Genomic DNA, 25,854 nt, shown 5'->3' with positions numbered 1-25,854 from the left:
CATGTAGCATTAAGGAAGGATGCAGCTGTTCAGTAAAAACATATAAGGAGCCCCCACCCCCCTACTTTTTAACAAATGTCTGATCCTGTCACACATACCACTGATATCCACCGTCCTCCAGAAGAGGAGCTATGCTACAGAGATGACAGCTGCAATCAAAAGTCTCCTTGTGTAAAGATGCAGGCGCCAACAACCCCTCCCCCAGCAGCTATAGCATAACCAAGTGGTTCTCAAACTTTTTCCAAATTGATATGTATTTGGCCGCGGACCCCCTATCTGAAAAGGTTTTGAGCCAGGGACCCCCAGGAGAGTAGATGTATGTTATAATAATTCAAGATTATTCTACAATTTTCAGAAATGTTCTATATTTTTTTTATATTTAAAAAAATATAGCCAACGTGGATAAAGTGGTTAAAATGTTTGTAATGCTATATTAACTACTTTAGCAGGGGACCCTTGTTTATCATTATGCCCAATTGTTTCCTGCTGTGTGGCCACTGCTGTTGTATCCTACTGACTCACCTACCAGTGAGGAGCCCCCACCGGGAGGACATAGAGCCCCCCAACACTCCCTGCTGACAGGCTCCGCCCCCAGCCCGAAGGTGTACTGTGTGTAGCATGGTTTCCCTCCCCGCCCGGCTTCCTTCTTTTTTTTGATTACTGTGATTAAGGTAAGCTCACATTTGATATCACACACACCATACCTGTAACTTTCACTAGCCCAAAAAATAATATATATATTTTTTTCAATTAATTGAACAGCGATCAATTTAATGGAGTACATTCTTAACGGCAGTTAATCGAGTACAGATTAATTGTTGACATCCATAATTCGAACCCACAACCTCCGCGGTGGTGGGCAGGAACTTTACCACTGTGCCACCCGAGCGTCCTAACTTAAGACACTCATAGTTATGGCTATCAACCGGAACCAAAGTCAAAACGTCTATTCTAAGAGAGTTTTACTGCTGCTGTCTCTCTATAGAGCCATGGTGTCCTTCAACGGCAGCATGTGACGGCCCGCCTGCCTGCCTTCGTCCTTTACTGTCACCAGACTGCCCGAGGAAGCGGTCACCCATGGAGTAGAAGCTGCAGTGACCCTTCAAATGAAGACCAAAGACCAGTTGTCGAGGAGCTTTCATTTAGAACTCCTGGGGTACTTGACCCATGAAGCTAGATACTGTGACCTATCGGAAGATAAACGCAATCTAAGATCGAAGAACTGAACCGGTTGACCGATGCATATAATCAGTGGTGTAAAGTAACTAAGTACATTTACTCAAGTACTGTACTTAATTACAATGTTGAGGTATTTTTACTTTACTGGAGTATTTCCAATTTTCTGTACATCTCAGAGGCAAATATTATACTTTTACTCCACTACAATTATTTGAAAACTTTAGTTACTAGTTACTTAGTAGATTTGGATTATTATTACAATACATACATTAACCACTTCAGCCCTATATACATTTCAGCCACTTGAAAATAGCGATCTACAAGCTCACGATGCGTCGCATCGCGACGCATCGTGAGCTTGTAGATCGGATCTGCTATTTTCAAAAGAGCTTTATACATTTGAAAAACGGGACATTCTGCATGATGAATACTTTCTACTTTTGGTACTTTAAGTACATTTGTATACCAATACTTTTGTACTTTTACTCCAGTAAATTCTAAATTCCTGACTATACTTGTAACAGAGTATTTCTACATTGCAGTATTGATACTTTTACTTGAGTAACAAATGTGAGTACTTTTTCCACCACTGCATATAATTAGGAACACGACACATGAAAACGCTGTACAGCGTAACGATTCGCCAGACCTATATTGATGCATGTGCGTCACTGGTTTCTTTCAAAATGTGGCTTTAAAAAAACATCTATAAAAAGGAGACCACAAGGGGAGGTAAATGTAAATGAATTCCCACCGAAAGGAGGTGTCATTCACTGCGGCCGTTTTCTTTCCCTTTTTCTCCTTTGTACATACAGTATAGTTTGTATTTGTATTTGTTGATGACATGTAGGCTATTATTGTGCAAATGTTTTATGCTATGTTGATTAATTGAATACATAGGACACTTTTTTGTGTTATCCTCTTAGCCTTAATGTATGACTGTACCTACTGTACTACATTTCTGACTAATAAAGTATTCAATCAATCAATCAATACACATGTCCTGATTCAAGGATGAGTTTATAGGGCTGCAACTATTGATTGATTATTTTGTTGAAAAAAAGAATTATTGCTTTTGTGCGACAGTGTAGTATGATCGAGTAGGGCGTTAATTTACAAAATAAAAAAATCAAACCCTGATCACAAGGATTCACAGCAGTTCCATGTGACTGCATTGTCATGCAACTGTGTGACACCCTAATAAAAGAATAACGCTCCGACTGCCGTTTTCTAGGTCAGCATCTCCTTAATGGATTCACCCTGGAGCACACAGTAAAGCTCCTAGCTAGGCCTGGAACGATTCACTCGACTCACGATACGATTCAAATCACTATACTAGGTTCACGATACGATTTTTCACGATGTTTTAAACACAAAATTATTTTCCGAAAAATCTTCTTATTTTTTTCATTTGAATCGATTTGAATCGATTTATGATACATAGTTACAAGCCCAATCCTAGCATCACGTCCGGATCCAAACAGATTCACCCTGGAGCACACAGTAATGCTCCTAGCATCACGTCTGGATCCAAGTAGACCAATGACCAGGGCAAGAAATATATCAATATTACATTTATATTATAATATGAGACTAGAGATCGTCTGGGATTTTGGACATTGTCGCTGTCGAGCAGAAATCTCTTATCTCCATATTTTAACTTTTTGTGTTTTCTCGCAAATTAACGCCCTACTTGATCATGCTACAGCGTCACACAAAAGTAGCAGATCTACAAGCTCGAAACTCAGCTTGTAGATCTGATAAGTTTGAATTTGAATCCTGAAAAGCAACAAAAATATGAGGTTTCCATCCGACAGAGACGTAATACCGTGATATGGCATAAGTGTACTGTCCTGGTTTTAATCACTTATGCTTTATTTTATATACGTAAAAAAAATGATTTAAAAAAAATCAAAAGAAAATAGAAGGCCCACAAGCTCCCAAAAAAAAGGTAAAGAAAAAATAAGAATGTATATAAAATAGATATTATCATCATCAAAGTACGATATTATCGTCACAATACTGACGTATATGAAGTATTTGTATCCATAGATCTGCTATTTCTGCTATGTTTGAAGAAAATTCATATTATTATCACAACCGGGTTCTGAGCCGATGGTTGAAAAAACATTGACAGAACATGATGACAAATGGTGACAGACTTAAAGACGTGGTGAAATGAAAAACACATTTTTCACACTTTTAGAGCACATCCGTGGGCATAATATTATGGACAGAATAGATGCCAAAAACGTTGAAAAAAGGTTAAAAAAAAACAATCTTAATTACTTTCTGTCAAACGATTGTAACCGAATCTTGATTTCATTCACCTGTTATATAGCTGCACGTTCCTCCAAACACACCTGATTTTAATTACAGAGATTTACCCGTTTTGAATCTCATTCACGATGACGTCGTGATGATATGTATCTGAAAACAATTTAAATTAGAAATAAGCAACATAGAAACAAACAACATTCATTCGTCGTCTCTCTCTCCCTTAGGCAGCCTGAGCGGCAGGCTACAAACACAAGCCCTCTGCTGCACAGCTGCAGTGAGTCAGGTGCCAGCGTTCCCACAGCCTGAAGGGATGGGACCTTCTGATTGGTTGAGACGACGTTTCAGACTGAAACTTCAAAATAAAATGCCTGCAAAAGCCATTTCACCACGACTTTAATTCAGGGAATATAATGACAAATGGTGACAGACACTCAAACCCCAGCATCCTTATCGTGTGGGGAAGGCTTTCGCAGGAAAATAGCAGATCGACAAGCTCACAACGCGTTGAGAGCTTGTCGATCTGCTATTTTCAGCAAAAAGCCTTCCCCCACAATAACAGAAGACGGAAACGACACTAGTACAGAGCCCTGAGGGACTCCGGGGCCAACCACATGGGGTGTTTAACCCATTAAGACCTGGAACGCATCTGTGTCATTTTTAGATTTGAGCTGAAAAGCATTATTTTACACTTTGGCTATTCAAAAATATTTTAAAGCGAACATTTTTAACTCAAATCTTTGCCTCTGGGACCCCCTGGAACAAAATATTTTGAGATGGGGGTCGGCGGCCAAATGCATATACATTTTGGGGTCCGTGACATGAAAAGGTTTGAGAACCACTGACATCGCAACAGAAGTTTTTTTCAAAAAACTGTTTGTAGAATCAGATCCTCGGGCCTTAATGGGTTAAGTGGTTAAGGTGCTCGTTGGTTCCTCCAGGAGGAAACAGTCTGCTACTTACGGCTGTCGTAGCAGATGTTCCCCAGGGCCCGGCCCGTCTGCAGCAGCACCTCCTGGTCCGAGGAGCTGAGGAGGTGAACCAGTGGCGGGATGAGACCGGCCTCCACACAGGGACTCCTCATGAACTCTGGGGAGCAGAGAGAACAAAATGTCAAGAGGAAATTATTGATTGATTTATTTGTTCTGCACAACAGAATGTATAACATATGCATAATATATGCATTAGTTCTTTCCATGGGAAAGGTGACAAATAGTTGTTGTGCCGGTGAGGTAAGAAACCCTAGGGTGGCTTAGACAAGAACCTCACCGTTTACATTACATACAATTTGAATGTATTCATTTTAAAAACTAACAAAAAGACAAAAAATATATAATAAAAACAGATGATAAAGTAAAAGAAAACAGAAAACAACAAAAAACAAAAATACATACTGAGCAGCGAGACAAAATACTTATTTATTTTTTTCCTAGGACAAAGCACAGACTCAAGCTACTACTCATGTAAAAATAAAAAGAAGAAAATTAAAAGAGGTTTTTAGAATATCCATAACGTGACAATATTATGGATGTCTATCCTTTCAATACCCACTCGGTATTAGACTACTTTTGTAGGTAGGTAGGGAGTATGTAGGGAGGATGTGGAACACTCCGCTCTGTGTGGAACTCAATGGGGACTGCAGTGGCTCAGGTGGTAGAGCGACCGGCTTGGGAGTCGCCAGGTTCCAATTCACAATGTAGGCATTTAGCAGACGCTCTTTATCCAGAGCCACTTACAATAGGCAAGGTAAACACATTATATTGTTGCTGTCGGGGGAGAAACCGCGCTTATCTCCATATTTAAACTTATTGTGTTTTTTCCCTAAATTTAACGCCATGACTTGATCATACTACAGCGTCACACAAAAGCATCAAAAGTGGCAGATCCACGGCCTGGACCGCTGGCGTAGTGGTCCAGGCACCTAGGCTACAATGTGGCCTGACAGTGTGTCGTGGGTTCGAGTCCCGTTCCCGACGGCCTTTTCTGCATGTCACTCCCCATCTCTTTCTCGACATTTCCTATCAGCCTACTGTCCTGTCAATAACGGCATTAACACATTCCACGCCAGAGTTTAATATCATAATGTACTCACCAGTGCCAGCGTTTTATTGTTGTTTTTTTGTTTTATTCACGTCGCCACAGACCTCGTTAAATCCCTTAAGATCGAGCATTAAACTGTTTGTAAACACAGCAGCGATCCGACTGCGTCGCCCAGTGAAATCCCCTTCAAAAACCGAGCCGCCATCTTGTAGTTACAACGGTTTATGTTAAACAGCGATCAGCGACGAGAAAAACTACAAACGAGAAAATTGCGTTTTAGTGTCCGCTTTAGAATGGAGGCCGATGGGATCGGCAAAACCGGATCCCGGATAATTCCGTTTCCGGTGGTGCTACAATGAAATGTGTCGTATCGAAAGTGAAAAAAAGTGCAATGTGAATTTTTTTTGAAAAAAATAAGAAGAAAAAAACACTTCGTAGGTCTACGCGATTGGCACGTGGCGGCTTTAAATAGGTTCGCGTAGATCTACGCGATTGGCAGTCAATGTGTTAAAGCCCAAAAATATATATATTTTTTTTTAGTCTGTAGATCTGCTACTTTTGAATTTGAATCCTGAAAAGTAACAGTTTCAGACATATGAGGTTTCCACCGGACAGAGACGATATATCAAATGCAGAGAGACAGTGTAGTGTCTCAGTAAACTAGGATCACAAGTAAACCAAGAATGTAGCATCAGTCTAAAAAAAACTATATACTATAAGAAATTATAATCTGTACATTGAAACTGTAGGATACCAGGTAGACAATGAACCTATAGCATCTATCTAATAACATGCTACCTAGATTACTTTTTTAACATTGTGGTCAAGAAACATGAGAACAAACGACCACGGTACGGTATGTCTGCTGCATGGTCGTCATATCTAGGTTAATCCATTAAAACCGAGACCGCATCTGTGTCATTTTAAAATGTCTTTGGCTATTCAAAAATAGCAGATATACAAGCTCATAGCGTGGCACGCTTGTTTATCTGCTATTTTTTAAATATCTTGATTTTTGTATAGCAAATCTTTGAATTTATAGATTTTTTAAACTCAAAATCTTTGCTTCTGGGGGTCCCTGGAACAAAAAAAATTGAGATGGGGGTCCGCGACCAAATACATATCTAAAAATGTTATCTAAATCCTAACGGTATGTTGCTATATCAGTGGTGCGCCAACGTTTCCATGTCAAGGACCCCCAACAATGATATGTTTTTGGCCATGCACACGTTTCCTGAGATCCACATGATTCAATTTATTCCGACTCTCAAAATTCACGACAGTTCTTCTGTGACACTTTTCCAGCATATAAAGTTTCCTGTCTTCCCCCTGTGTGGGTTTTTGTTTTGTTTCTGCTGCTAAAAATACAAAAGAGGAAGAAGGGAAGGAGGTTTTTGATTCATAACACACTGAAAGTAGAAACTCAATCCACTCAATCAGCTGAAGGTGCTTCTGCAGAAAGTGGCAGGAAAGTTGGGATGATTGCATATCATTTGGGAGATATTACTCTGTAGCAATCAATTAAATTGATGATAAAAAAGTATCCATATTGTAATAAAATTATCGATTAATAATTTATCCCTATTTTTGGCATGTCATTATAGGTGAAATGTAAATTAAAAAAAACAGTATTTGAAAATAGCCGCCATTGTGAAAATAGCCGATCTACAAGCTCACAAGACGTCAATGCGTTGTGTGAGCTTGTAGATCTGTTATTTTCACTATTTTTGAATGACACCGTTCGTCATCACAAAAGGCTTTTTTCAAGGTTCACACATAAATATAAAAAAAACAAAATAAAAACCTGATATATTATTTTGATTTCGGTCTGCTAACGATATTGCAATTTCGATGCCAATACCGATATGCTGACCGATTAATTGTGCATCCCTCACAGAAGCAATGGCAAAAACATCGATAGAAACAAAACAAAGACGATAGCAGTGTGTGCGCCATTGTCTGACATAAAGGGAACTCTGGGAACTGCCCTGATGGATACAAATGAAAAGAAAAAAGGGAACTGTCTAGAGGGGGATTTGCTTTTAGCACAGCGGTCGTTTGGCTACCTCGAGACGTTTCCGGGAACGGTGGCAGATAAATGCCAGTGTGCTTTGTGCCAAGCCCTGGCACAGTGGTGCCCGAGTCATCATTAGCTCAAGAAAAAACCCATTCATTACCAGCGGTGTAACAAGCATTCAGAGAATTTTTACTTAAGTAATAGCAATTGCACAATGTAAGGATACTCTGTATACACATTTTTTTTGGGGGGGGGGTCCTTGACATGAAAATGTTTGAGCACCACTGATATTATAGCAACATACGTTTTTTTTCAGAAAACTGTTAGGATTTAGAAAAAAAATGTAGAATCCCCAGGACCAAAGATTTGAGTTATAAATGTTCGCTTTAAAAATACAGTATACATATTCAAAGATTTGCACACATTTTCAAGATTAAAAAAAAATAGAAGATCTACAAGCTCATAGTGCGGCACTCGGATTAAAAAACATTTTAATGCTACGACCAGGTTTCCGTGACAGTATTTTAGCACCGATCTAGACTTTATTTTTAACAATCCGGTCTATTTTCTTTTCAAAATGGCGGTCGGGTGAATATGACACAAAGAGCAACAGAAACAAACACAACAAATATAATGGTATACTGACAAGTGGAGGAAGAAAAAGTGAGGATGCTCCTCCTTCCTGGATGTGGGTGTGGATGGAGCGTGGAAAGACGGGAACCTCACCGTTTTTGGCCAGCTCGGCGATGAGGTTGGCTACTTTGGGGGTACAGGACGACTTCGCCGTCAGTAGCGTGGGCAACAGGGGGAGCACTCCCATCTCCCGCATCTTCACACTGGCCTCTGTGTCTGTGGGAGGGAGGGGAGCAGGGGTAGAGCAACGGTTAAACAAACTGACTCATTTAATTGATTATAACAAAGTGTTTACCATTAATTTTCAATGGAATCCAGCGACATAAAAGATACAAAGCTAAATCCAACGTTTGTAGCTCCTACAAAAGGTACAAATTCAAGTTGAGCTGGGTTCAACTTCCAGATACAAAGATGACACAGAGCTTGATGACGTCAACGACCGTGTTGAGCAACACAGATACAAAACGACAGAGCGACACATATGCTGTGTATCTGCCCGTGTGAACGCAGCAATTAGTTAGGGAATTTTAGCAAGATGTTTGGACCATCTGTGAAAAAATGTACTACCAATAGCTTTCTTCACCAATGAGTTCTTATAGGTGTCTAGAATCACCTCTCAATTAATTTAAACCCAAATCCTCGTGGAAAATCCTGGAGAGCCGATCAAAGTTAAGGAGCCCAGAGGGCTTGGGTGAAAAATATGAGGGTTTTCAGGGGTGCTGAATCTATTCCAACCATTATTTTTGTGTAAAAATGTCTCCCTGGCCATATAATATTGGTATATTGGTTATTGTTAAGCTGTAATGTACAGCACAGTGTATAATAAATCGTAGGGGATTGGGGTGTTGTTGAATTAATTCTATTCTGAAAAATAAAATAAGAAAATAACTGTAGAAAGCAGTAAATGAAAAAAATATAACACTCATCTTTTATTTACTTTAATTACAAGCTAAAATATAAACCTTGGTTGTAAAAAACTAAAGTTGTCCTTTAACTTTGATTGGCTCTCCAGGATTTTCCACGAGGATTTGGGTTTATATTAATTGAGAGGTGATTCTAGACACCTATAAGAACACATTGGTGAAGAAAGCTATTGGTAGTACATTTTTTCACAGATGGTCCAAACATCTTGCTAAAATTCCCTAACTAAATACACAGACCAGTGTGTCCCAAACGCTGGTTCGGTTTGAGCCCCATGTTTGGGTCGCGGACGCATTTTTATGGGTCACAACTAAATATCCCTTAATAGGCTATTTTCACTGGTTTGGGTTCCGGAAGACATAACATTCCTATGTTGGGTCTCCACTGTCCTAGACAATGTTGTTTTACAGTTACTGATGGTCTACTGCATGGGTGTTCAACAGGGGGTCCGGGACCATTAAAGCCATTAAAGCACCCTAAGGTCCATTCATCAAAATGTGCACAGAGCAACTACCTTTACATCAGTGGTTCTCAAACCTTTTCATGTCAAGGACCCCCAAAATGATATCTATTTGGCCACGGACCCCGCCACCTGAAAAGGTTTAGTGCCAGGGACCCCCCGAAGAGAACATTTGGGTAAACAAACACTATCAAGATTTTTCAAAAATGTTCAAAAATAGGAGATGAACAAGCTTTCAGCGCGGCACAAAGTGACGCTCTGTGAGCTTGTACATAATGCTATTTTTAAATAGCGAAAGTATAAAATGTTGTATCAAATGTTCACAGAGCAGTTTGAAAACTACTGCTACCTCTGTGCTTTTATATACACTTGACAATTGTTGCAAATTTACCTCACAGATTCTATACCAATGAAATAATGCTATTTGTAAAAAGAAAAGAAAAAAGAAGAAAAAAAAGAGAATCTTCATACCATGTTATGCTTACATGTACAGTATAGGGGCCGGGCAAAAGGCGTGGCCAAGCTTAGGCGGAAGTATTTCCGTTGGCCATATTAGGTGAGCTCCATAACAGCGTAATATCAGTGTTGCCATATTTTGCGAGAGAAATAAGCCACTAGGTCTATGAAAACAAGCCCAAAAGAAGTGGCTTAGTGACATCGGCTACTTGAAAATAGCCGATCTACAAGCTCACGTGAGCTTGTACATAGGCTATTAAAAAAACCTCTTGCAATAAAATCAAGAATATTTGGAATATTTTTTTAAACATTCTAACACAAATGCTCCCTGGCACACGTTTTCATGAAAAGATTTGAGAACCACTGGTTTAATATATATATATTTTTTTAAAGCCTAAATAAGCAAGTACCTAAATAAGCCTAAATAAGCAAGTACACTTTATAAATAAGCCACACAAAACTACTAATTTTACAAGCAACTTTACAGAAAAAGAAGCCCAAAGTCGCTTATAATAAGCCGACATGGCAACGCTAATGCTCGCCTTGCCCTAGCCTCCAACAGATATTAGTTTATATTTTTTATTGTGTGCTGTCATGCTCGTTTGAGCTTATATGTGTTTGGGAATGTTGTTGAAGGTTATGTTATTTCGTCAGCTGACACCCAAGCCATACTACATTTATTTGATATCTCCGACGTCTGAACACTTGCTGACAGACAGACAAGAGTCCCTTGTTTACTCAGCCACCGTGACTGTGAGCCACCCACGTTAGACAACGTTGCTCAGACTGGACACATAGAGAAACAATTTAGCCGTTAGCTCAATCTCATTGTATTTAAGATACCCAAGCCAAGCCATACGACGTTTCTTTGATATCTCCGACATCTGATCTCCAAAGCTTTTCTTCCAGGTTGGAAATGTATGCAATTTAACTTTTTTTATTTAAGTCTGAAACCTTGGCATTGCATCCGATAATGCAGCACTGTCCTACCATTGCTAAATTAGAGCAACAGACAAGTTGGAGATAGATAATAATGTACACCGTCTACTTGCTGGACAACAAACACAGGACTACAGACTAAACTACACTACTCTACACTTGTGGCAGCTGTCAATCTACTCACTCACTATGGCGGCGAAAGTGGGCTGATTTAACGGCGTCTCGACCCTGCGACGTCGCTATGCCCGGCCCCTATACAGTTACTGCTCCTAACAGCAAATGCACAATTATCCTGGTTGTGGCAAGCTGGTTTGTTTTATAAAATGTGACACCTCTCTTTATTCCTTTTATTTATTGTATTGTATTCTGTTTGAATTATTTTTGTACATACATTTACAAGTCTTGATTTATGTTTGTTTGTTTTATGTTTGACAATGTAAACATATGTTTTCTCATGCCAATAAAGCCCCTTTGAATTGAATTGAATTGGAATACTTCCAAGTTAGTGTCAAGTGTCTCAACAGCCAACAGTGATCAGCTAAATATGGTGATCTAGCTTTGAAAGCTTCTTGGAAGGAAAAACAAAAAACAATGTTTGATAAACACAAGTTTATACAATATGCTGCTTTGTGTCTCTGAGCTAAAGGGTCTTTGGCCTGAAAAACGCTGAAGACCCCTGGTGTACGATCATCTGCTTAAGTATGATTTTACATCCATTCTAGTAGTCTTTTCGGTTAAACCACTGGTAGCTCAGTTGTTGGTTAGAACTGTGATTCCCAGAATTCAATTCGAAACAAAACCATGAAATTTGTGGATCGACAATTTTTTGAAAAAAAAAAAAAAAAGAGAGAATTGGAATAATTTTGAAAGTTATTTTTTATCATTTTGTTTACAACACAAATGTTGTTTTAAGGTGCTCCCTGGCACAACACACTTTCAGATGGGGGTCTGCAGACAAATATTGGGGGTCCTTAAAATGAAAATGTTTGATAACCACTCAACTAAATAATGATTGTGCTCATAGTGTAAGCTTGAATTTCATATCACACACCATATGTACTCCTGTCATTTGCACCAGCAAAGCATTTTATCAAATAATTGTTATTTTTAAATAGATCATTTTACAAAAATCAATAACGTTTCATAATGGATTAAATCAATGTGTTTGCTCAGGTTTTGCAGCCCCTACTTACACAAAAAAATCCTAATAATCGAAAGTTTGCAACGTCACAAGCGTTCGTAAAATTGAGATGACTCAGTCCAGTATAGGGAAAAACAGTGTTTCGGAGATTGGGTTTTAAACAAGAAGTGCCCATTCAACACCTACGCACTACGCAGCTGGTGCCTGGCCAGGGCTGACAAGCTGTCCTAAATGCCTGGCGTCAGGCTGATATTGGCAGCCAACAGCTGAGGCCTCGAGCCGCCAGACAAAACCCAGTGACAAATGACCGTCCTCTGTCCCCTTTCTCCTTTCCTCTATTCAATCTCGGAAGCCATTAACATCCTTTTTCTGGACAACAACTAATCACTAAGCAGTTAGTTCTGGCTTAAAATGTCCCCCCGTGAACTCACAGGTCCACATCAAGGGGGGAATGAGGTACGCTAGATTTGATTTGTCTTTTTTTGTGTTTTATCCCTGGCGCTAGTGGTGGCGGGGCTCTAAGGCAGTAGTTCTCGATCTGTTTTTGTGCCGAGGATCCCCAAATTGATATATATTTGGCCGCGGACCCACATCTGAAAATGGTTTGTGCCAGGAACCGCCGGAAGAGAAGATTTGTGTTAAAAAAAAAATCTAAATTATGGTGATTGATAGAAGAACGTTGCGATGGGAACGATGTACGAAAGCGAATTTCACCCACTTTTTTACCTTGTAAACCTGTGATGTCACAATAAACCTGATTCTGAGAAGACTTTAAACTAGCGACTAGAAGCATATAGCATTTATGACAATGTTTATTAAGGTAATACAATCAAGTGTAAAGTTCGGCCAAAAACCCATGCGCTTGAATAGAGCCTAATTGCTTCTGCCACCAGCAGGGGTGAAACAGCGAGACTACAGGCCATTCATATGAACTGTCACACTTCCTATATAGCCTCAATTTACAAGCCAGATGCTAGCCCAGTTGGACAACACAGAGAAACTGTGTGTGGCATTTGGCATGACAACGAAATTGGGGAGAAAAAAGGGGTAAAAAAAGAAAAGAAAAAAGGAATCCTGTGAAACATATTTCTCCAGTTTAACAGCACGTCATCCAATGAAGCCGCAGGAGGGATTATTAAAACCATAAAGGACACAAGGGCGTTCAGCCGTTCACGCATGGGATTCTGGGCACTGGAAGCCATGGTGGAAAAACATAATACCAAATATTACAGGCCTATCGTTCCTGTAAAAAAAAAAAAGGGAGGTGGTCAATTTTATTTTTAGATATATATATAATTATATATGCATAACATGCAGATCACAATTCACTGATGTAGATGTCACAACTTTGAACTCTGTTGGACATTTGAAGTTGCACAAATATCTAGGCATGTTAATGCAGACACAGTATTAACGTAAGAGTATACACAGTAAGAGTTTCTATGGCCAGAGAGAGAGAACGAGAAAACTATATGTATGTTAACATTACTGTAACAAGTGAGAGGGAGGGAGAGCGGGACAGACATTGAGAGCAAGAGACCTAGGTAGGGCAAGTGATATTTTGGGTTGTAGCCCCAAAATATCAAAAAGAACTGAACAACTAAAAGTGTTTTGTTAAAAGGTTAAAGCTCTATATTCTGATAGTAGTCATTGCTATAGAGAGTTTGTTTAGTAGCAGGGGTCTCCATGTCTCTCCAGCTCTTTAATAAATAAAATACATTTTCAGATGGGTTGCCAATTTCAGCCAATCAGGAGGGGGTCCAATTTCAATTTTGTCTGCTCATTTCTTTGTGTCATCACTTCCAATTTCACTTGTTTGAGCTCCTGATTGGATAAAATTGGTATCCTGACCAGAAAATACATTTTCTGGACAGACAGGGAGACTCCTGTTACTGAACAGCTATAGCAATGATGACTACTATCAGAAATAACTATTTAACACGCATTTAAACAAAATAATATCACTTACCCTACCTTTAACATTTTAACATCTAACAGGAGGAAGGGGGATTTTCATTATTATTAAAATATTTTAATGCCTATATGATTAGATTACAATGGCATTATGAGTTGTCTAGGATTCTAAACCAAACGTGGGACTTGGGATTGAGTACAAAGACTTGAGACTTTTACTTGGGACTTGGGGAAAAAAATTACTTTGTCCCAACTCTGGTGGAACATCTCTAGTCGCTAACGCATTGACAGCAAAACCATAATTTACCCACGGTACGGGCATGAAAAAAAGATTTAGGTCAACTATTCAGCACTAAAGATGCAGTCGCACGGCTCACAGTGCTTTTAACCAACTACAGCAGTATGTAGCACTGGCAGCCAAAAGAAAACACTTTCTGTGGAGTGTGGACACAGGACCAGTTTGCCAAGGCGTTTCTGAAGCATCTGTGCCTGTAGCGATGCGTCTCGGTGTGTCATAGTCTTGTTACGGAATGTAAGATGCTATACTGTCTATGAGAGGGTGTGTGTGTGCGTGCGCCCGCGTGTGTGTGAGTGAGTGTGTATTTTTTTTTTTATTATCTTATTTTTTGTGTTATCTTTATTGTATTAAAATCAAGTATTATCCCAGACCCTAATATTATCTTTCGTATCTTGTACTTTTAGCACAGTCTTGCGGAACATGCCACACTAAAATGTCACTGATTGTACCTGTATATGAGGAGCCACGCCATTCCAATGTGTATCCCGAAACCCACATATATATATATATATATATATATATATATATATATTTACCTTGACCGTTATCTGACCAAAAGTGACACTGGATTTTCTTTTTCTTTTTTGCAGAATTAAAAAAAAAAACTATCTGCACCAATCAACATATGACATGGCTGAGCTGTGTGTAACATTGATTTTGGAGATGGCAAAGGGAGGCGTAGAGGCACTTGTTAGCGTGTTCTGAACCAGTGCCAGTGTATGAGGCATCACCATCAGGCTGCCCTGCCCCCCCCCTGCCATGCCAACCACCAGGCTGGGGCTGGCAGCCCAGCCATGCATGACGGAAAACTGTGACACAACACTGTCCAGCCCTTCATGTTGTAAACACCACACCTGATACGTCTCCTACGATACGTGTTTCACACACTGCTGTCTGTTTTTTTGAGGGGTTTTAAGTATTTATGTATTCATATGTTTGTTTGTTTATTCATTTGCTTGATTTTTTACGCCTTTCTCTACCCCTTTCTTAGTGGTTATGCCAATTCATTCCTCCCCAGAGTCCCCACACAAATTTGTGCGTTGTCACTGTTGTTGCATCCTCCTCCTGACTCACCTGCCAGTGAGGAGCCCCCACCGAGAAGACCTTCGTCCTACTCATCCCGCCCAACACTCGCCATTGACAGACTACGCCCCCAGCCCGTAGGAGTATGTGCAGTGACAAATACCACCCTCCCCCCGAACACAGGCCAATTGTATTAATTTATTTACTGTTGCGTCACGATACGGCGTGTTGTGAACTTGTAGATCTTCTATTTTCACTACTTCTAAAGTTTTGTATGTATTTTCTAATGGAATTCAGATTTATTTATGAATAATTGTGGGGGGGGGGAAACAAAAAAGAAATTGAAAATTAGTATTTCTTATTTTGTATAAGAAGTAAAAAAAAATGATATTTATTTTTTATCCATCTGATATCTCAAAGTGTGAAACAAATGTCTTAAAAAGGTCAAATAAAGAATCGATGACGATCTGACAAAAGAATATATATATACAATCCAAACGATTTGGCAGTATTGGCAGGATGAACACCCCTGTAATGTGACCACTTTAGGCTACTTTTTATACCTCTCAGATATTCTGTTATAACTGATCTACAAGCTCAAAACGTATTGAGTTTTTAACCCATTAAGACCTGAGGCCGATTCTACAAAGGCCTTCTAAAATCAGTAGTTCTCACACTTTCAAAATTTTGCAAAAGTGTTCAAAAATAGCAGATGTACAAGCCCTCTTAAGTGTGTCTGTGGATCTTATAAATAGTGAACCAATGAAAAGTATCAACAAGAGCGTGTGATTAAATAAGAACTACGTCGGATCCATTGTTATTTATTTTTTCTATTTCCTGAAAAAGTTATGTTTTGGACACAAGGTTTTTGCACCGACAGCAATGATAACAGGATATTGATTTGAGCCGTTATTGATTTAAGCTTTAGGACTGGGCACCCTGTGTCAATCCCTAAACAGGGCTAATACGTTCTCTTCCTGAATAACAACAAACATCTTTTGTCTACAGGTAAGTCTCACAACAAGACAGCAAAATCTGGAGTTACCCAGATATTCTATTGGGCAAACATTCCACTCATGGGACTCCCTCTTTATTTGGTGTTTCGCCCAGGTGGGTGTAGTTCTATGCCTAAACCTAACCCTAACCTCACAGAAAATATCCCTAAAACCAGTGGTTCCCAAACTTTTTTGGTTGTGACCCAAAAGAGAAAATGTAAGTCTTCCCGGGACCCAAACTAGTGAAAATAGCCGATCAACAGGCTCCCAACGCGTCGCTTCTAATGTTTTTTTTAAATGTATTTTTTAGTGACGCGTTGTAAGCTTGTAGATCAGCTATTTCCGCTATTTTAAGTAATTTCTTTGTATATTCAAGTTGTTTGTCACATCTTCCTGGAGAATGTTGTATTACGAAGCCTAAAAGGCAAACATAAATGTAATTCTGATTCAGATGTTCAATCGCAATTATTTGTGTGACAATAAATCGTCAACTGGAATTTTGTAACCGTGACGGCCCTAGACACTGAGCAATGAACTAGGGAAGCAGTACTTACTGTTGTGGGCGAGTGCTTTGAGCAGGCAGTCCACACAGCTCTCCACACTGTCACTGGTGCTGTCTGCAGAGGCCAGCTTCAACTTCTCCAGAGCGTCACTAAGGTTATCTGGAGACAAAAAAGCACACACGGAGAAGGTCTGAGATAAAGCCAAGGACAGAGTGAAACCTCCACCTATAAGGCTATACATGCAATACACACAGATTATTATTTTTAAAAAAAAATGTTTTGTTTAACCCATTCAACCCGGGAACGCATCTGTATCATTTTAGATTTGAGCTATAACCATTAGTTTATACTTTGGCTATTCAAAAATAGCATAATATACAAGCTCATAGCGTGGCACCGAGTGCTGCCCTATGAGCTTGTAGATCTGCAATTGTTTTGAAAAAACGTGAAAATCTGTGCAACACACACACACACACACACACACACACACACACACACACACACACACACACACACACACACACACACACACACACACACACACACACACACACACACACACACACACACACACACACACACACACACACACACACACACACACACACACACAAAATGGGCGGTCCGCAGCCAAATACATGTCATTTTAGGAGTCCTTGACATAAAAACCTCAGCTACCAATATTTACAAGCAACTTTACTGAAAAACTAGCCCCGAAGTCGCTTATATAAGCAATGTGTAATTTGTTGATATACAGTATAAGGGAAATAAATCATTAAAAAAACTGCATCTCGGTTATTCGATTAACCTACATGAGCAAGACTAATTTGGTTATTGGCTCCAAATGTCAGTTTGGATATATTTTGGGTTAATTGTCCAGCCCTACGGGCATGTTAGTGTGGACGGAGCAAATGTTTTAACCCATGAAGACCTGAGGCAGATTCTACAAAATGCCTTCTAAATCGGTAGTTCTCAAACTTTTTTGTGCCAAGGACCCCCAAAATGATATATATATTTGGCCGCGTGGACACCCATCTGAAAATGTTTTGTGCCAGGGACCCCCAGAAGAGAAGTTTTTTTTTTTTTTTTAATCTAAATTATTCAAAATGTTTCAAACACTTTAAAGATTTTGCACAAATGTTCAAAAATAGCAGATGTACAAGCTCGCAGTGTGGCACGAAGTACATCTGTATACAGTATATATCTGTTATTTTTGAGAACCACTGTTCCATATCATTGGTTCTGTGGGGGTAGCCCTCCAAGGACCAGGGGTCCTTGGAGGGCTACCAGGGGGTCCCCAGCTAAATTAGTTAATAAAGCATCACAATAATTTTAACCCCTGTATCCATATTTTATACTTAGCCTATTCAAAAATAGCAGATATGCAAGCTCTCTTTTTAAATTGTGAAAATGTTTGCAAATCTTAAAATATATATATATTTTTAAAGCGAACATTTGTAACTCAAATCGTTGCTTCTGGGGGTTATTTTGAGATGGGGGTCCGCGGCCAAATACATATCATTTTGGGGGTCCTTGACATGAAAAGGTTTGAGAGCCACTGGGTTAAAACGATGCTACAACACTTGTGCGGATGGAGATGGTTTTTTGTTTTAAATTATTAGTGTGGTGGATGACAAGAAACTATGCCCAGAAGTGGAACAGACAGAATATGCCTAACGCTGCTGACCTAAAAAACGCCCGCAGCACCCAAAAGCAGAATGTGGATTTTTAGTTCATCTTATAAACTTTCTCCTTTCTTTGGTTTTATGGAAAACTGGCTGTCACGTCCCCTTGGAGTGTTCTTATTCACTGCGAAAACCAGAGCTTGAGAGGTGCAGGAGAGAAAAATATCTGGTAGGATTACATGTTTAACCCTGCCTGGGGAAATCATGTAGGGGGTGCAACAGTCAAACTTAATCAAAATAATATAATCGATTTTGGGGGGACCATTTGGCTGATAACCACTGGTATAGAGGGAAAATGATAGGTAAACTCACGTTCAACATGTTTACAGAACATCACCGTTCTTCGGTATGGATGCTCCACACATCATTATCATTATAGCTTCCTATCTTTCATTTAATTATAGTTATCATTCTTGGTGTGTGGTGGACAGCCTGGCTTTAAATTCCTATGCCAAAGCATGAAGAAAACATAAAATATTGTTTTATTCATATGTTCCAACTTCCAATGCCAAACACACAATCAAATTGTTAATCGCAATTACTTGGGGGACAATGAATCGTCATTCGTCAACTTACATTTTGAAATCGTGACAGCCCTTAAGTTCGGTACACATTTTGTCTAAAAAGCCTAAGAGGCCAGTGCAGCAGCAGCAGCAGCACAGGCAGAAATGGAGAGTAGCCTACTGTAGCTTATTGCATAACAGCTGCTGTGGTGGTGATGGAGGCTATAGCTGCCATCTCTCCATCTACATACAGTATATACCAGTGGTTCTCAAACTTTTTCCATGTCAAGGACCCCCAAAATGATACGTATTTGGCTGCGGACCCCCTCCCCCCCCCATCTCTAAAATATATTGGGTCAGGGATTTAAAAAAAAATAGCACATCTACAAGCTCATAGCGTGGCACCGAGTGTGGCGCTATGAGGTTGTATATCTGCTATTTTTGAATAGCCAAAGTATGAAATATGGTTAGTGGTTCAAATGGCTGTGACGGACCCGGTACATATTAACACATTTTTCTCCCCGGACCCCACTTTGGGTCCCCGGACCACACTTTAAGAACCAATGATATATACCACAATCAGCAAAACAATATGTACTGTTGTTTGAACGACGTAAGGTGGAATCATCGTTGATACTGGAGAGATACACCACTCCAACTCACATTACCTGCCTGCACAAAACAATACACACACTATAGTAAACAACAATGCTTATTCTGCATACAAACAGCATTGTCAAGAGGAAAACTTGGCCATCACTTAAAAGCGACACAGTATAATCCTCAAGTGTTCATTTGTAACTCGGAGAATGTACAAATATAACCGGGGTCCATTTGGTTACATTTATCCATTCTCAGTTAAAATGAAGCTGCAATCAGCAAGTTGCTTGTTATGTGCTTCTAGCTGGGATTTGAACCCACATCTCCCTCATGGGAGACCAAACTTCTACCGCTCTTCCAAGACAGATTCCTTGCCTGTCCAGATGGGATTTTGTGTTCATGGGCTTCAGCCAGTACTTCTTGTAAACCTTGTGAACCAATATGTGTCCATCCTACCAGGGTGTGTAAACGTTTCAATGGAAGAGTACGGAGACCACAACCAACCTGCACATGTGCTAGTTATATTGTATTAAAAAGGTAGGGTAAGTGATATTCTTTGGTTAAAATAAGTGATAAATAGCTCTATGCTGATAGTACTCATTGCTATAGAGTGTTCAGTAACAGGAGTCTCTGTGTCTCTCCCGCTCTTTATTAAACAGAAAATGCATTTTCAGGTTGGGGTATCAATGTTAACCAATCAGGATAAAGAACTCAGACAGGATATAGATTAAACAAGTGAAATTGGAAGTGATGACACAAAGAAATGAGCAGACACAATTGGAACTGGAACACTACAAAAAAGGAAGCTGATGAATGGGTACTCTCTCCTGAATGGCTGGCTGACATTTTGCAACCCACCTGTAAATGGATTTTCTGTTTATTAAAGAGCTGGAGTCTTAGAGACTCCTGTTACTGAACAAACACTCTATAGCTATGATTACTATCAAAAAATATCACTTACACTACCCTTACACTTTTTTAACATAAATACGGTACTCTACCATACAGATGTACTAGTTATATTGTATTAACATACTCTACCATACAGATGTAATAGTTACATTGTATTAACATACTCTACCATATACATATGTACTAGTTATATTGTATTAACATGCTCTATACCATACAGATGTGGTAGTTATATTGTATTAACATACTCTAGCTATATTGTATTAACATGCTCTACCTACAGATGTGGTAGTTATATTGTATGTATTAACATACTCTACCATACAGATGTGGTAGTTATATTGTAATAACATACTCGACCATACATATGTGGTAGTTATGTTGTATTAACATACTCAACCATACAGATGTGGTACTGTAGTTATAACATATACTCTACCATACACGTGTACTACTTATGTTGTAATGACTTACTCTACCAGCATACAGACGTAATGTTAGTTATATTGTATTAACATACTCTGCCATACAGATGTGGTAGTCATAGTAACATACTCTACCATACAGATGTGGTAGTTATATTAACATACTCTATACAGATGTGGTAGTTATATTAACATGCTCTACCATACAGATGTAATAGTTATATTGTAAAGACTTACTCTACCATACAGATGTAATAATTATATTGTAATGACTTACTCTACCATACAGATGTAATAGTTATATTGTAGCCTTATGACTTCCTCTACCATACAGATTGGTTAAAACAACGTTTCATTCATTTAAAAAAAAAAGAGTACCACATTGCATCCTTATGGCTGTAATGGTGAAGCTTAGAGCTTCCTCATCCTCCTCCTACAACCACAACACATCAGCACAACTCTACGCTATAAAGCCTCTAAATGGAGCAGAACCAAAGCAGGTTATAATCGCCATCTCCCAAAAACAGTCACATTAAATCGATCATCCACTGGGGCACCACCACCGACACAGACCCTTGTTTAGTGCCATAGCTACACTGCCTCCATTCATTTAGTACATGGAACCTAGCGTTAGCATAGGGTTAGCTTAGCCAAGGGGCTACCACCACCACCATCCACCACCCACCACCACAACTCACCCATAGCGGCGGCAGCAGCAGCAGCTAGGCTGTAGACGAGCCTATAGACGAGTATCCGAGAATCTCAAGATCTGGCGATCCGGGCGATCAAACTCAAGTCACAGTCAGTCAGCAAAAGGAAGCGCCCGACGGCTGTTGTTGTTGTCTGTCTGAGAGTCTCCAGTCGAGGTTTGATTTGAATGAAGGAGCGGCTCCTCCAGCAGCCAGGCGGATCCGAGCTCCGTGCCGTCTGTCCGACCGACTAGACAGACAGTCGGGTCGGGTCGGTGGTGCCTGGGCCGCGGGGTGGATGGATGGAGGAGGATAGTCGGGAGGAGGAATGGAGGATGGCTGGATGCTCTCTCACACACACATACACACACACCCCCCCATACATACATACATACACGCACGCACGCACGCACACACACTCAGGGTGGTTGGGTCTTTAAGACATCCGCCTTCCTCGCATGTCCACACGGCCACCACGCAGAAGGAAGTATGGGGCTGCTCTCTCTGCCTCTGTGTGTGCGACAGCGACTGTGCGTGCGTGCGTGCATGTGGGTGTGTGTGTGTGTGTGTCAGTGTTGCCAGGTTTTGCGAGAGAAGTAAGCAACCGGGTCTATGAAAACAAGGCCAAAAGAAGTTGTGAGCTTTAGATATGCTATTTTCAAAAACAATCATGGAGAAAATGTGAACGATGTGGAATGTTTTTGACACATTTTAATATAACAAATCTTGTATGCAGGGGGTCCCTGGCTGGCACAAAATGTTTTCAGATGGGAGGTACCTGGCACAAATACATATTAATCTGGGGGTCCTTGACATGCAAATGTTTGAGAAACACTGGCTTAAACAACACTAGAAACAAGCCCCAAAAAACACAACCCGCAACCGCAACCACCAATATTTACATTAAGCGACTTTACAGAAAAACGAGCCCAAAATCGCTTATAATAAGCGGACATGGCAACGCTGGTGTCTGCGCATGCGTGTGTGTGTGTGTGTGTGTGTGTGTGTGTGTGTGTGTGTGTGTGTGTGTGTGTGTGTGTGTGTGTGTGTGTGTGTGTGTGTGTGTGTGTGTGTGTGTGTGTGTGTGTGTGCGTGCGTGCGTGCGTGCGTGCGTGCGTGCGTGCGTGCGTGCGTGCGTGCGTGCGTGCGTGCGTGCGTGTGTGTGTGCGAGAGCGTCCCCCTGCCTGTTTACCACTACCAGGACTCCCCTCTTTCTTTGGTGTTTCGCCCAGGTGGGCGTGGTTCTATGCCTAACCTCAACCTCAAAACCACGCCCGCCTGGTCGAAGCTCCGGTAAAAGAGAGAGTCCGACCAGCCTCTACTACCACCGCTTGTCAGAAGCTTCATCAGGCAGGGAGCAGCGCTTCTTGGCCGGTGTGGGACCAGGGTCCAGGGTTGCCAGATCTGCTTATTATAATTTCCCCGCAATATTTTATTTGGAAATAGCTGATCTACATCACTCGCAACGCGTCGCAACGCGTCGCATCGCGACGCGTTGTGAGCTTGTAGATCGGCTATTTTCAAATAGCTGATGTATGTATGTGATAAAGTGCTCATGTGGGCCTAGCTGTAGTATACAACCCTCGTAGACGTATTTATGATTCTGACGTTTTCAATCTACGAGAGTTGTAGGGTGCACTTCCCATAGTGACCTGGACTTTCTGCACTATGCCCCGTAGACACTCCAAACATTGTACAAAATGAAAATAAAGGCGCTTACCGCCGAGCCCCAAATGTTAACTGGGTCTACGGGGTAGTAGTGTAATGTAATAATCCATATCTTTCAATAAAGAAGTGTTTTAATGCCGTCTGTGGCCGAACGCCATTTTTTCACCCTCGTTTACTTCCTGTTTACATTTAGTGTAATTCCGGGTTTCACCGGATGCGCCCCCTCACTTCCCGTCACTACCGCCCATTGGGAACTTCCGACAGAATCGGCCACAGACAGCATTAAAACACTTCTTTATTGAAAGATATGGATTATTACATTACACTACTACCCCGTAGACCCAGTTAACATTTGGGGCTTGGCGGTAAGCGCCTTTATTTTCATTTTGTACAATGTTTGTCTACGGGGCATAGTGCAGAAAGTCCAGGTCACTATGGGAAGTGCACCCTACAACTCTCGTAGATTGAAAACGTCAGAATCATAAATACGTCTACGAGGGTTGTATACTACAGCTAATGTGGGCCCATAGTCACTTATTTTGGGATGGTTTTCCTAGACCTGGTTGCTTGTTTCTTTCACAGAATCTGGCAACACGGCTGCTGACAGGAAGGAAGAGCCGCCGACTGGCAGGGGGCGGGCCATAGGGGGCGGTCCATAGGGAGCGGTCGCGCTGTGATTGGCTTGGGTCTATCTATGGTTCACACACACACACACACACACACACACGCACACACACACGCACACGCACGCACTCGCATACACTATCATTTCATCGTGTACTGTTTAGCTATGTTTTCTCTATCCTAGCATTCAGTTCAGGGCAAATTTGTATCTATTTATTTGAACAGTAGGATACTATTTATCTCCATTTTTTCTATCATTTTATAGTGTAGCCTGTTTAGCTATATCCTAGTGCCCAGTTATCTCCAGCCCTAAGTGCCCACTCGTCCAGGTGCCCACATGTCCCTAAGTGCCCACTCGTCCATGCTGCCCAGTTGTCCCTAGTGCCAAGATGTTTTTTTGGTGCCCACCTATTCTGTTACCCATGTATTTACTCAAATACTTGACTCAAGTACTGTTGTACTTAAGTCAAATTTTGAGCTGTTAATACTTTTACTCTTACTCAAGTATTCCCCTTTCCTTTTATCTGGAGCTGATAGGCTGATCTGGCTGCTCTGAATAGTGCCACGCCCACGGTTGAGAGAATATTAATGTAAATATCTATATCATTGCATATAAATATGTTTGTTGTATAATTATTATAATCTAAATGTGTAGCCTGTTTTTTTTTTCTTTACTCTTTCCTTTTTTTTTTTTTACAGATTCATGTCCATGTCTGCTGTAATGTGCTTTTTTTTATCATGAAATGTTACATAAACACACCAAATTACATGTTTATGAAATTGCATTCCTTGTGCAAATAAACTCCAAACCCAATTATATATGTGTAGCCTGACATCCAAAGGTGAAAACAGGTACTGCACATCTCCCATTAGCTTTTGTGAGCCAGGTGATGTCACCATCCATTGCACACTACACAGCAGTGCTTCTCAAAGTGGGGTCCGAGGACCCCCTAGGGCTCCTTGAGGGAGATTCCATGCAGGCGACCCTGGCAAAATGTGTCAATATAGCATCAAATCAATTTAACCAACCCTATATAAATCGGCTATAAAACTGCTACAAGCACATCAAATTGACTTTAAAACGTTTGAGGAAAAACTGCTACATAGTTTATTGTTACCGGGCCAACAATAGATGGCCAGTGCAATCTGCTGCAGTTAAAACCTTGGATGTCTGGACTCATATTTGAGCTCTAAATATGTCTCTGGTTTTGTTTTGTTTTGTTTTGTTTTGTTTTGTTTTGTTTTGTTTTGTTTTGTTTTGTTTTGTTTTGTTTTGTTTTGTTTTGTTTTGTTTTGTTTTGTTTTGTTTTGTGTACACAGTCGATTCCTGCTCTGCATGAGTTCAGTCCTTGCTGCTGCTGCTGCTGTCTGAATTGATTCACAGCTGTAAGCTGCCTTTCAGGTCAAAGGTCAAATCCTCTGGTTTCCGAAATGATAATTCGATAATTCATCGCCTTGCAGTATGTACTCACACACACACGCACGCACGCACACACACACGCACGCATGCACGCACACACACGAGCACGCACACACACACACATGTTCATTAAGGAGGTCAGGACAGTAGCACATATAGAAACCAGAGAAGCTAAACAATCTAGAGCCAGTCAAGCCAAAAGTGCACATATTTATTAGTTAAAGTTGCACTATGTAACTTTTCTATTCTACCCCAGACTTGAACCTGCGGTTTCCTGCACAAGTCCTGATGTTTGTACCATTGAGCTCATAGAGCCTGCCTACTTACTCATTTCAATCTTGACCTTCAGGTCAAAATTTGTGTCAGATCCTGTGTCTAGGTGAGACATGACCTTTGACACAATCTAAATGTCTCAATAGAAGAGCAGGGAGACAAAATACAACCACCTCAATTAAGTTATATTATATTAACATACTCTACCATACAGATTGTATAAGTTATATTGTATTAACATACTCTGCCATACAGATTG

The 25,854-nt window shown here is 40.4% G+C and overlaps 2 protein-coding genes across 3 annotated transcripts in view; one reads left to right on the top strand and one right to left on the bottom strand.

Moving 5' to 3' along the window:
* The window catches only part of rap1gds1 (RAP1, GTP-GDP dissociation stimulator 1), a 55,543-nt gene extending 33,451 nt beyond the window's left edge, over window positions 1-22,092 (bottom strand). The window contains exons 1-4 of one of the 2 annotated variants that reach the window (XM_080451228.1): window positions 21,620-22,092; window positions 16,848-16,955; window positions 8,240-8,362; window positions 4,420-4,545 (exon numbers count right to left, since the gene is read on the bottom strand). In XM_080451228.1, the coding sequence (XP_080307354.1) occupies window positions 4,420-4,545; window positions 8,240-8,362; window positions 16,848-16,955; window positions 21,620-21,623 (361 nt within the window). In that variant the 5' untranslated portion in view covers window positions 21,624-22,092. The remainder of the gene's footprint in view (window positions 1-4,419; window positions 4,546-8,239; window positions 8,363-16,847; window positions 16,956-21,619) is intronic. The other variant, XM_080451227.1, reaches the window with a different exon arrangement.
* Window positions 1-25,854, top strand: part of LOC308101768 (CD209 antigen-like protein A) — a 170,865-nt gene that overhangs the window by 92,755 nt on the left and 52,256 nt on the right. The gene's annotated exons all lie outside the window — the stretch shown is intronic.

The sequence above is a fragment of the Gymnoscopelus braueri genome, assembly GCF_963280865.1.
Source record: "Gymnoscopelus braueri genome assembly, chromosome: 15".
Classification (NCBI taxonomy): Eukaryota; Metazoa; Chordata; class Actinopteri; order Myctophiformes; family Myctophidae; genus Gymnoscopelus; species Gymnoscopelus braueri.
Note: the sequence above shows the minus strand (reverse complement) of the source record. Positions and strands in the feature narration are given on the sequence as shown.